The sequence below is a fragment of the Chlamydotis macqueenii genome, chromosome Z (genome assembly GCF_036417535.1).
Source record: "Chlamydotis macqueenii isolate bChlMac1 chromosome Z, bChlMac1.mat, whole genome shotgun sequence".
Taxonomy (NCBI): domain Eukaryota; kingdom Metazoa; phylum Chordata; class Aves; order Otidiformes; family Otididae; genus Chlamydotis; species Chlamydotis macqueenii.
Genome location: NC_141593.1, coordinates 238,637 through 251,580, shown reverse-complemented (window position 1 = coordinate 251,580; position 12,944 = coordinate 238,637). Strand labels below are relative to the sequence as shown.

General features: G+C 45.2%; 1 protein-coding gene across 2 annotated transcripts in view; it reads left to right on the top strand.

Annotated features, from left to right (window-relative positions):
* LOC147596216 (netrin receptor DCC) overlaps positions 1 to 12,944 on the top strand; it is a 356,938-nt gene that overhangs the window by 276,555 nt on the left and 67,439 nt on the right. For both annotated transcript variants that reach the window (XM_086770507.1, XM_086770506.1), the window contains exons 13-14: positions 7,262 to 7,403; positions 10,014 to 10,124. In XM_086770507.1, coding sequence (XP_086626633.1) covers positions 7,262 to 7,403; positions 10,014 to 10,124 — 253 coding nt within the window. The remainder of the gene's footprint in view (positions 1 to 7,261; positions 7,404 to 10,013; positions 10,125 to 12,944) is intronic.

Sequence of the window (12,944 nt, the reverse complement as noted above, 5' to 3'; positions counted from 1 at the left end):
TTGGGGAGGAGAAAAATGAGACCGGAAGCGTCGCAACAGCACCTCTGATGCTGATTCAAAATGCCCAGTTGCGTGTCCCTGAAGCAGAAGTTCTTCTTAGAAGAACTTAAAAATACATTTTTAAGTCTGAGTTGATGTTTTGTGGAGCCCCGCTTAATGTTGTTGAGTGTCCATAGGGAATGAAAAATCTTTAATTAAACGGAGGCCAGTGGGTGCCAAATTTAAAAGCCTGTCCTGAACGACCCTCGTCATTAATCCTAAAAATCAATGTAATGTCTTAGGTTGTCTAGTGACTTCCAGTCATTTCCCTTTCCCAGATGAATTCAGTGTCTCGTAGTGGTGACAGGGACCTCCAATGCTTGAAATTTTAAAGAAAAAACATCATTAAACAAACAAAAAAAAATGTAGAGATAAAACCCGAAATAATTATTGAAGATCACGTGGAGCGGGATTGCTCTTGGTCTCTGGGACGGGAAAATGGCGGAGCGCCTTCGTTTCCCATGAAATGCCAAATAGTGTTTGTTCGTTGGACATGTCAACCATGACAGTTGCTTCTGTGTCCAGTTAGATAACCTCAACTCTGGATGCGCTATATTGAATTTAAAAAAATAAATAGTTATTTTACGGCTGCCGCAGGAGCGTGGAGTCCGAAAGCGGCGTGTAGGCGCGGCACGTGAGTAGAGAATCACAAATTAGTTTGGATGCGTGTTTGTTGGAATTTGAAAGTCTACCTGTGGGTCTTTGAGCTCCATTTTTGTTTTCAGTTAAGCTTCACGATCCCCGAGACCCAGCCACTTGTTTGATAATTAAATTTAGAACAAGGCCAGGACCTGCCCTTCTCGTTTCGTTTGAACTTCTCCCGACTTAATTGGAGACAGGGTCAGCGTACATTCGTATTTCAGGTCTTCGCGTAGTCATAAACTTCACTGTGGCGCGATCATTAAAACCCAGTTTTACAAAACCGCATTTTATTAGCGTTCAGGCCCAAACTTAGCCACGGGAGATGCGTTTGTGTAATCAAAAGGAAAAGCAACACGCTCCCGCGAATAAAGGGAGGTAAGAAAGCTTAGAAGTACTTCAAAGGGCCAGTTTTCAAGAGGGCCCAGAAAATGATGTTGTCAAAGAAATTTAAGAAATAAAGTTTTAGCAGCAAAACTTAAAGTATTTCACAGGTTGTTAAAGTATTTCATCTTACCTCTTTCTCCAAGCAGAGAAGCTGCTGTGAAGTTCTCCACTGGAAGGTTAAAATCTCCTACAGCGTTGATGTCTGGAGGGAAGGCATCATCTCACGTTCAGATCTTGAACTTTTAAAAAATGTGAATATTGAGTTTGAGTAACGTTGAACAGAAGTAGGCCGCTACTCGGGTCGTGTCTTCCTGACCTGTTATCCCATCGTACACCAGCAATTCTCCTGAAAATCATGGAATCGTAGAATGGTTAGGGTGGGAAGGGACCTTCAAAGCCCACCCAGTCCAGCCCCCCTGCCAGGAGCAGGGACATCTCCAACCAGATCAGGTTGCTCAGAGCCCCGGCCAACCTGGCCTGGAATGTTTCCAGGGATGGGCCATCCACCCCCCTCTGGGCAACCTGGGCCGGTGTTGGAATGGAAGTGGTCGTGTTCTTCATTGGAACTGGAAGATTGGATGTTCTTCAAGGAGAGGGTTGGTGAGTGGCACGTAGCGAGCTAAAATGGGGGAGGAAGTGTTTGTAATCCTGCAGTAGGCCTGAACCCAGGAGCAGATTTCTCCCTGTGCCTCGGTACTGGTGAAACAAGCCGAGTCTTTCAGATCTTTCCGTTCCATCATCCCATCATTCATTCTTCTGCTTTTCGTGTGGTTTATTCTCAAGAAATGGAAGGTATGAAATTGTTTATTATTTATTTAAGCCAAGGAGCTGGTCGTGAAGAGGTCTTTTTGATAGAATTATTCATTATCGTCTTTCATCTTTGAGCAATTCAACAAAAGCTTCCTACCCATTGGTGGAGTTGACTCCTTTTTAGCTATTTTCTCACGACCCCATCCAAATCCTCTCTCGCCACCCGCGGTGGGACTCGAGGAGCGGTTCCAGCGCACGATGAAGAAATAAATTTCAGGATGCGTTATTTCGCTGTGCTTTTTTGATTTCCTCCTTTTTTTTTTATTTGTGGCGGCGATGGGGTTGAGTCGTTTGGGTTGATGGGAGTTAGCTGCCTTCGAGGGATCTCTGGGCAGCTCCCAGTATCACCACAGCATAATGAGAGCGCGTGCATTAACGTTATTTAAAATGGAATATTTTAAAAAACAAACAAAAAAAATCTTGAGATTTTGATTTTAATCTGAATAGCCTTAATTTTGGATCTGAATTTTAAATCTGAATCTTAATTTTGAAATTTTCGTGCCCTTTGCTTCGTACACTCTTCATCACCAGGCTCTCAGGCAGATGTCGTTTAAGCAATCAGCATCAGTAATTAAAGGGATAGCCAACTACAGGTGCTGCTAAGTGCTAATCAATTAGGTGCCTTCGGAATTGGAAACTTGATTGAAGTGTTGATACTTCCTTCGATCCCCTGACCTATAAATTTCCAGTTGGTTTTCTTAGAGCTGACTGCGGCCCTTTCCGAGTTTGCGATATTTAGTAGGTGTTGCGAAGGATGATGGGAATGAAAATTGGAGCAGAAGTGGGGTTGCCAGCTGTTGAAGGACCTCAAGGAGTTTGGTTTTGCTGCCTCTCTACCTTTGACGTTGGCAAATGCCGTACGGGCAACGTTGCCTGCGGTACGGGCAACAGCCGTTGCGCCGGGACGGGACTCCTGCCTCGCCGGGACGCTGCCGGCAGCACCCGTGTCCGTTTGGATGGTCGGTCTTCCGTGGATTCACGTCTCCGTGCGCCCCGGTCACTCGAAACGAGAGCATCCTCACCAGAGTGTGGAAGAGCTGAGAGCCAACGTTCGTTGTGAGTAGTTGCGTCATCGACTCAACGATGAGTTCAAATGAAAATAAATATATCATAGCTGGTTTTTCCTATTACAAGGTGTTTTTTTTTTCCTTAATGGAAACTTTCTAGCCCGACTCTGAAAGAGAAGTCGAAGCTTTGAAAATGTTCTTTAAAAGTAAAGAGCATTTCAAGTTGGTGGTGTCTCTTAGGTACGTCACAAGGTTTTGGTTTCCAACGTGATGCAAAATGCGTACACGTTAATTTTTGTGAAATGACTAAAAATGCCCTAAATTATCTTTTAAAAAAGATCTTTTCTTCTTTTCTTCTTAACAAAATTGAAAGCAAATTTCACCCGTCCTAGCTTTGACTTCTGGGAGTTGGATTATCTGTGCCTACGCTAGCTGTCCCGTGCAGCTGGGGGAGAATGGCCGATTCCTTTGGACATTGCTTTTTCTCGCTCTCAAATATAAATAGAACCTGCCACGTTAATTTTAAGCGTCTAAATTTAGCTCAGAGGAATCTCGCCAATTTAAAAAAAAATTAAAATTATTTTCAATCGTCCTGTTTTGACATGTCCCTACGTAATCCAGTTAAAACCACTCAATTGCAGTGTGCGTTGTTATTTCCGAAGTGGTTTTTTTAAATATAGAACAAAATTCTGGAGGCGGCTGTGCCTTCGAAGTTTTCTACTTTTGCGGAGAGGGAGAAAATTACGACTTTTTCGGTTTTTATTTTCAAATCTTGCTGTTCTCTGGTTTGTTTTCCCACCGTAACCAAATATCTCCTTGAGGTTCCTGACTCTTCTGACCTGTGTATTTGGTTATGTTTCATCCTCTCTTCTTTTCAAGTTAGTGAAGACACCCAGAGGTGGTTTTATCCTTAAAATTTTTCCCCCACTATCACTTCCCTTTCCTTTATTTTTATTTTATTTTTTTTTTTTTATTTGCAGTGGTCAAATGGTTTCAGTATTTGGTCGTGCAATTTTGATATAACCCTGAGGAGATAATACTGGCTGAAAAGGTCTTCAAACCTTAACGATCTTCCCAATTTCTTTTTTTTTCTTCTTCTTATCTCTTGGCGGGGGGGGAAGTGGTTTTATGAAACACCGTGCTTGGGGACGTGAAAATTGCTCGTATCCAAGGCAACTGCCAACACGTATTTGTAAATTAATTTGCAGCTTACACGTTGGTTGTGGAAGGAGAGCACCTTCCCCGCGGGGTGGTGGGAGTTGGAGGGATGCGAGGATGGACGTGGGTTCGAGGGCGGTAGGAGGGGATGGGAGAAATACGACTTCTGCGTTAAGCGCCTTCCTCTGGCGTAGAATCATAGAATGGTTTGGGTTGGAAGGGATCTTCAGAGGTCATCTAGTCCAACCCCCCTGCAAGGAGCAGGGACATTCCCGACGAGATCAGGTCGCTCGTGTGCGTACCGTCCCAGGTTTGGATGCTTGAGAAAATGGGTGCTCTGGTTGAGTAGGGTTGTGGACTTGGTGCAAGTCCAGAATATAACAGCAGCCGCATTTCCGAGCCCGGGTGGAGCCCAGGGCGTTCGCAGCTCTGAGCGAGGGCAGTGCCGGGTGTCCGAGCTCACGCTGAGCTCCTTCCTTTTATGGTTTCCTTAGGAGTCTTGGTAGAACAGAAGATACGTGTTTTTGTTGGCCAGCTCTCGGGTGAAGCACGAAGGATTAGAACGCTGGTCGTTACTGCTGTCTTAAGGAGAAGAAAGGACAAGAAGCCTGTCAGAACCTTGGAAGATGATCTTCTTTATTCTCCTTTGAGCGTTAGATCAAACCCATTGCTTCTGTGAGACCTGCCCTGCAGGACCGATGCTGCCTGGTCACGGGCCCGCACGGAGCACCTCGGGCTCGTGCAACCTGGAGCCACTCCTGCTCCAGTTCCAAAATGATTCTACCACCTGGAGGTCTGTTAAATGATTGCTAGTTGGCCCCATCGAGGGGTTAAACCACCCCGATGGCAGATCCATTGCTTGAATATTGTTCCATTTGCAAGAAACTCTTCTTTGTGAGGGTGGATGGCCTGGAGAACCCTTCCTCTGAACCAGCGTAACCAGCACTGTTGCTTCCTCTCTTAGAGGGCAACAAATTGTCTTGAGGCCTTCTAGCTTTTAGCTCAAAGACAGCTCAGTCCCCTTTTTTGTCTGAAATAAATTGACAAAATGGAGCCTGCAGTTTGGAAAACGATGGTGGACGACCCAAAGATCCACTCAGAAGTCTAGGTCATCAGGTCTTCTAAACTATGAGTTGTCTTTCAAAATTCGCTTGTGGTTTCTGTCAACTCAGTTCTAAATTTGCTACAAGCAGCACCTTCAGGTGGAAGTTGGTGTTACTGTGCTTTCCAAACTGAGAGAGCAGTGGGATTTGTCCCTCCTGGTGGGATTTTCCAATCCATAAATCATTGCTGTAACCACCTACCTGCAGGAGCTGCGCAGAAGATCCTTGGAAGCATTCCTGTCCCTCTGCTTTATTGTTTCTTCTCCGTATATTTTTTTTTTTTCTTACCTCCAACCTCTGAGGGTACTCCAAAATTCAAGGGTCGATAACTTTATGGGCTCCTCTTGTCACTCTTCCATCTTGTTTTTAGGTCAGCGTGGCAGGATGGGATTTCAGAAGAGCTTGTCTTGGTGCTCTTAGAAGGGACAGAGGAACCATGGAGTTGTCCTTCCCTCCCCTTCCCTGAGAAAATATCCAAACGCTCTGCTTTCTTCTCTTGGTGGGAAATGGGGCAAAGTGTCTTCTTCTCGTAGCCGGGCTGGAAAATACACGCATGCTGAAGTCTCCATGACGAGAGGGCAACTCAACGTTGCGCAGAGATTGGAAGAGTTGGGAGCAGACCGCCATCGAACGTTGAGTTCGCTGTAGGCGTCCTCGGAGCTGTCAATAAAAAACCACTCGCTGGGTGTTTGCGTTCTACCGTAAACGTTTTCTACGTCGGCGATTTCAATATGCAAAGCGACCAAATCCGTTTGGAAACCAACCGCTCTCCGCTTTAAAAAAATGGAGTTTGTTCTGCCCTAAAAAAAAAAAAAACCACCTCAGCATTATTTCGCTTAGCGCTGAAAACCTGAAGTATTGATTTTGAAATGTATAATTGATTGGAACAATAAATAACGGGGCGGTATACGTGCAAAATTGATTTTTCTCGCGCGGTAATTAATTTGATATGCGCTATAACGTAGTTACGCAGGGACTGAGCAGCTCGGTAACGGTAATAAATTGTGTTTGGTCAAAAACTCTTCACTCTGATGTGGTTGATTTCTCTCTTTGTCTAAAAATTTGCAATACAGTGGTGTAAGAGATAATATAGATACGATTGTGAGGCCTTGCTCCGTAGTAAACCCTGAATCTGTTCTATCGCGCTGGGGAAAACCAACTGGAAGGACTGGAGACTTGCAAGGAACCGCTGAGTCTCAGATTGTTTTAGCGGAGAAATGTTGATGGACAATATCTGCTCTCTTATCAGTCCAGCCCAGTAAATCTGGTGGTTTTTACTGGACAAATTGATAGAAACCATAATAAAGAAACCATGATATGATGAGGAAGGATCGATACAGCTTTTGTGGAGGAAAGCCCTCCTTCGCATGCCCGTTGATGTCTTTTGAAGGAATCGTTGAGCACAGGGGCAAGGAGATCCAGTTGATATCGTTGGCTTGGATTTCCCAAAGCCCTCTGATAAGTTCCCTCACAAAGAAATGCGGTTGCAAGGGAAGAGATCCCTTTGCGATAAACAACCGATGGAAGAAAAGGTAGAGGAGAAGGTGACAGGAATGGCCAAGTAGATGGGCTGGCCTCTGTGTTCCGGTGACAAAATTCCATCAGGCCTTTCTCCGATGAGAGAGGTGGCAGAGACGGGTGTCTGGCTGCGCGGGGATATGACCGGAGCCATCAGGAAGGGACGGTTTCAGTTTGATTGAGATAAGATCGCGGTTGATCTTGGTGATTGATCTTGATTAATTGAACGGCTCAGCAAAACAAATTCTCTTACCTGTTGGGATCGGCAAGAAGTTTATTCCCAAGAGGTCTTGACGTTGATGTAACGAGGGCGTGGTGACGTCTCCGTTGAATGCCTGTGGAAATAAAATGGCACGGAGTTGTTCGGACTGCTCAGGTTGGTATTTGTACCCTGCCGTCGAGAAGAGACGACTTCGGCGCTTTGGGCTGAAGAGCCCAACTTAGTTGAATACATGTTATTAGAAAAACACGGCTTTTTTTTGAATTTTTCCTTTATTTTTATTTTTTCATTCATTTTTAATGCTTTATTTCTGTCGCTCCTTAGCAAAAAAAAAAAAATTAAATAAAAAAAAATCAACGATAACATCTCTTCTTTTACAGAGCATCAAAGTTAGCTGGTTGCCTCCACCGCCCGGTACTCAAAACGGATTTATCACGGGCTATAAAATCCGGCACAGAAAGACTACCCGCAGGGGTGAGATGGAGACGCTGGAGCCGAACAATCTCTGGTACTTGTTCACAGGTCAGTTGTTCACGTGGTGCAGCCTCGCAAGCTTTTGATGAATTAAACGCGTTGGGAATAAAATAGACTCGCACTTCAAGGGAACGTTGATTTCTTTGCTGGCAGGTAGCAAAAAGTCTTTATGCTGGTATTTTTAAACCATTTTATTTTCCCTTAATGCTTTTCTCATGCGTTTATCTCCTGGATTTTATCATGAATTAATTTGAATGTCTTGTGTCCAGTGTCTTAAGCCTCAGTTGTTTGAGTTTTGGGTTGTTTTTTTTTAAAGCACTCAATTGCTATCTCCTGTTTTCTCATGGGTGCAAAAATATGCGTTTCCCTAGTTTCTTTTCCAAGATTTTCCATGGAAAATATCTCCTCATAGATTAAAAAATTGAACACTGGATCATAGCAAAACTATAATTGCAATGAATCGTGGAATGGTTTGGGTTGGAAGGCACCTTCAAAGCCCACCCAGTGCAACCCCCCTGCCAGGAGCAGGGACATCTCCAACCACATCAGGTTGCTCAGAGCCCCGGCCAACCTGGCCTGGAATGTTTCCAGGGATGGGGCATCCACCGCCTCTCTGGGCAACCTGGGCCAGTGTTGAATGGAACATCCAGTCCAGAATGAAAGCAGCAAGAAGATTATCGTTAAGAGGAACAGGGAATTCTGGTAGGTGAGAAGGAATTTCACTCGAGTTCTTTTCATTGTGCCCAAGACGTAACTGAGAAAGCAGTAAAACATCAAAGAAGAAAATCAAACTTTGTCAAAGTCAACGGCACCTTTGCGTCTGAATTCGGTGTAACCATGACTTCACTCCAAATGACCTGCGTTACGTTACATTTCACCCAAAATGTAGAACATTTTTAAGAGGAAGACCTTAAATATTGAAATTTCAACTCGGTCATCTAAGCTAGGCTGTTGACCGAAGTCCTCGTGGGACCTCTTGTGAAGGCTGCGTAAGTAATAGGTGCACAACAGGAGCTTTCTGGGGGGAGACAGCGTGTTAAGCACGTTAGACAAGTTGGAAAGAATCTCTTTTCTGGCAGATAAAGTAGAAATAATGCTGAAAATCCCTGGAAGTGTTCAAAGCCAGGTTGAAAGGGGCTTTGAGCGACCTGGTCTGGTGGAAGTTGTCCCTGCCCAGGGTAGGGGGGTTGGAACTGGATGATCTTGAAGGTCCTTTCCAACCTCAACGGTGATTTTATGATTCTATAAAACTGCTCAGGTGTTTGAGTTGCTGCTGTTCTGATGGCTTAGAGAGAAAAATGTAGCGATGCAAAGTCATCAAAGAACCTCCATCGCTCCACTGCCACCATCCTGCAGATCCCCACGTCTTGAGCAAACTCTTTCTTTCACATAAATTTTTCCAGGCTTGAAGACCTGTGGGCATCTCGATAGGATTGCGTTCTGCAGGCAACCCCAGCCCTCCTGGCTGCCGCAGCCCCGCCGCGGCTCGCCTCCATGCAACCCAAAGTCAAGTGGGTTTCCGGAGACGGAGCTGTGTGGCTCTTCTCAACGGGCGTTTAAATATTAACGCGTCGGCTCTTCACCACGATGCTGGTCGGTAGGCAGGTGCTTTATGGGATCGTAAGAACATCTCCAGCGGCGAAGGAGTTGAGAGTTACGACGTGGGTTTTGAAATAGCCGCTATCAATTTTCGAGTCGGCTTCCGTGTCAGCGAAATGCTAAACCGCTCGTTTTAATTACGAGCGCTCCTCTCTGGAGAACGTTGGCAATTAAATGAAACTTTTTTTTTTTCCCCTGCGCTTTGTGGTCAGTATAGACTGAGCGAAAAGATAAACTTCTCTCCCCACCTGAGGGACTTGGAAGCCTCGCGGGACGTTCAGGAACGTCGCAGTAATTGTTTTCGGATGGCTTTAGCCACAGAGGAGAACGTTTGTTTCTGAAGCCGTGCTGATTTTGTGATATTTTTGGCCTGAACGTTCTTCAGTTGCTAATCTCGCTCCTGCAAATTTTATTCCTAAGGAGAGCGTACCTGCAGTTCCCCGCGAGTGAAAAGCAGTGAGCGCTTTTCGTTACGTGTGCAATTACTGACGTAGATATGTAAAACAATTTTTCTACTCATTGGACTTCATTAATTTTGTACGTACAAGCCCAGCCAATGAGAATTACGACCCAAACTAGTCCTGGGCCGGTGTAGGCCTCGTTCAGTTTTTGAAGCCTTTTCTTTTGGTCAAAAATCTCTTTTCCTCGTGAATAACGACCTTCCCCCAGAGCCATTTTGTTACATCCTTGCCCAGATGCTCGGGTGTTGCCCATATGACGTCATCATGGACTTGTGGAAACATTCCAGGCCAGGTTGGCCGGGGCTCTGAGCAACCTGATCTGGTTGGAGATGTCCCTGCTCCTTGCAGGGGGGTTGGACTGGGTGGCCTTTGAAGGTCCTTTCCAACCCAAACCATTCCATGGTCTTCAAACTGGACAGTGAGACACTGTGTGGGGCTGGGATGTGCTGGAGGAACTGGTTTCTCTATATTTTCACATACTTTATGTATTTTTTTGTATATATATGGATATATCTGCGTTTCTATTGTCATTCATTTCTTTTCTTCAGCTTCTTTATCATTTTTGTTTGCTTTTCTTTTCCTTTCTTTCTTTAAACAGGACTAGAGAAAGGAAGCCAGTACAGTTTCCAGGTGGCCGCCATGACGGTGAATGGGACAGGGCCCCCCTCAGACTGGTACACGGCGGAAACGCCCGAGAACGATCTCGATGGTAAATGCATTTTTTTAAAAAAAAAAAAAAAAAAGCTGTTGTCTCCAAAAGCTTTCCAACGTATAGCTGAGGGGTGTCACCGCCGTTGTCACCCAGGCCGAGGTGAGGGTGGGATGTCCATGGTCTAAGCACCCACCAACCGATGGATGGATCTACTCCTGGATCCCGTGTTCCTTGGGTTGTGTTTCTCTGTTTTCAGCAGGACCAAGGAGTCAGAAGCCTTTATGAAAAAAATTTGGGGTCAGAATTTAGCTCCCTGAGCGTTATTTGCCATAAAACGGTGCCGTGAATCTCGAACTTCATAAATGAGAAACGTAATCAATCGAAGAAACAATGGAAACGATGACAATGGCCCTAACAATTTGCTAAGCAAATATTCAGATAGGTGAAATCCTGTCTCTCAGCCTTTATTTGCAGAGGTTGGCAACGAAGCTGAATAATTAGTGAACGACGACGGGATGCAGACGCCTGAAAACCGGGGGCCGTGTAAATCCCTGCAGATGCTGCCGCGAAAGGGAAGAAAAACACTGAAATGAAAGGGTTAGATGAAATACCTGGAATATTTGAAGTAGTAAAGGAATAAAAGGAGAGTAATGAAAAAGTCTAGCTAAAAAAAAATAATTTAAACAGAGCGCAAATCAAACGGAACAAAGAATCCGACAGATGGAAGTCATGGCCAAACTACAGACAATCCGTAAGGAGCGAATGTGTAGTGGAGAGGAGATGAATGGAAAATAAAAGGCAGCTGATGAAAATTGCGGTGATTTTTAAAACAAAATAAGTCGCCGAAAAAGGATCAAAGGCAGAGTGGCTGAAAGAATAAATAAATAATCGGTTAAAATGCACCCTAGTACTTGATGTTGCCTTTCTTTTGACTGCCGCATTTCCGTATGATCTCCAAGCCAACCCTTGCAAATGGAAGAATTTCTGCCTTTCCCTATCTTCAAGTGCAATTTTCCAGCAGATCGGCAGTGACGGGGACGTGCGGTACGCAAAAAATGGGCGAAGCAGCACCTGTGGTTTCTCATCGAGGTTTTGAAGAAGAGACGCCGCGGCTGGACGCGGTGTAGCTCTACCAACGGATCGCAACGCGCGGCGGGGCGCGATGAGGTCTTCCGGATGACGCTTTGGCTAGGCGGCGGTTTGAGAAGTGGGGAAAAATGTGAGAGGAAAAAATAAATTCAGAACACGCCGTGGTTTTAATTTACGTTTAGTGAACACTACGTTCCTTTGAAACTCTTGTGCCCAAATACACGCATGCGTGCGGAGACGATGCGGAGACGCTAATTGAGTAATCGCAGGAGACATGCGATGGAAGTAGGTGCATGAAAAAAAAAAAAAAAGAAAATTTCAAATCTGCTTATTACTGTAGTTTGTAGAGTCCTGCAAACATCAGCTACCCAAGGAATTGCTGGAGCGCGGCTTCTCTTGCTCGCGCTGGAAGCCTGGTTGGCATCAGCAACACGAAGACGAACGGTATCCCGGAGAACGGCGCCGGCTCCCGGCGGATATTTGCTTTAATTAGTGGGTTTTGTTCAGGCGATTAGAAACCCAAACATAGCTGCTTCTTCAAGGCTCCCTAGAAAGCTCGCGTGTCTTTACTGGCAGCTGGGAAGGCTTGAAAAAATTATTTTAGGCCTCGAATTTTGTGCTTTAAAAAGGAAAAAAAAAAAAATTGAAAGCAGTTCTTTCCCCAAAGGGTCTGTTTTTAAATAACTTGGACGAGGATGGAAGAGAATCTCTGATCAACTTAGGAAAGGGATCCTCCAGGAAGATGATTACGGCATGGAACAGATGGAAGTTGTTAGACGTATTAGACTGACACAGTTAAGCTTCAGCTCTAAATTAGTGCTCTAAGAGCCTGGAAAGCTAGGCCGCTGTCGTGTTGTGATTTATGCTGCAAAGGGATTGGGGAAAGAGGTGAAAAAATGGGATGAGTAAAAACTACCTTGACTTTGTAGAACATACATCGTTGAGCGTCTAAGAAAATGGCAAAATCGACCCAAATCTAAAGCGTTTTTCAAGCTTGACGGTGGAATTAAGGACCTCTAAGTAGCACTGAGGGCAGTGTTCCCTGGATGGAAGACATGGGTGCTCAAGCCATCCTGTAGAAACGCAGCCAAGGACCCAGAGGGATGTGCGAGCAGATGCGATGTCCCAGGTGGAGACGTCGCACCAGGCGGTGACAACGTTTGCTTGCAAGTACTCAGTGATATCCTCACCGCAGAGGAAGGTGAGCCTCACCTGAGAGGAAAAGATCCTCAAGGCCAGGTTGGATGAGGCTCTGAGCAACCTGATCTGGTTGGAGATGTCCCTGCTCCTTGCAGGGGGGTTGGACTGGATGACCTTTGAAGGCCCCTTCCCACCCAAACCATTCTGTGATTCTGTAAGTGTTGAACTCTTGGTGTAGTTGATGGGGGAGGCGATAAATTGGACTCATTTGGGACGTAGGATGAAGGACTCATTTGACGCTTCATGGAGGAGAGCGGGATCTCACGGTTGCTTCTCAGAAGTGATTCTGGATCACGTTCTCAGAAGTGATTCTGGATCATGTTCAAGCCCAGGAGATAAAAAAAGGAAACGTGTTGATCTAGAATTGCAAGGAAACGGCCTAAAAAAGAAAGCGGGAATATGAGATACGTGTTTCAATAAGAGTTTTACTCCTGGAAATCCAAGCGCTGGGACGCTGAAAATCAGCAGAGCCACGCCAAGGCCGGATGGTCCAGTATCCTGAAGAAAGGATGGAGTTAGATGTTTGGCAGAAGTCCTTGCTGTGGAAAATGTGCTTTGTTGTAAAGAGAACCAAAAAAAAATACTTTG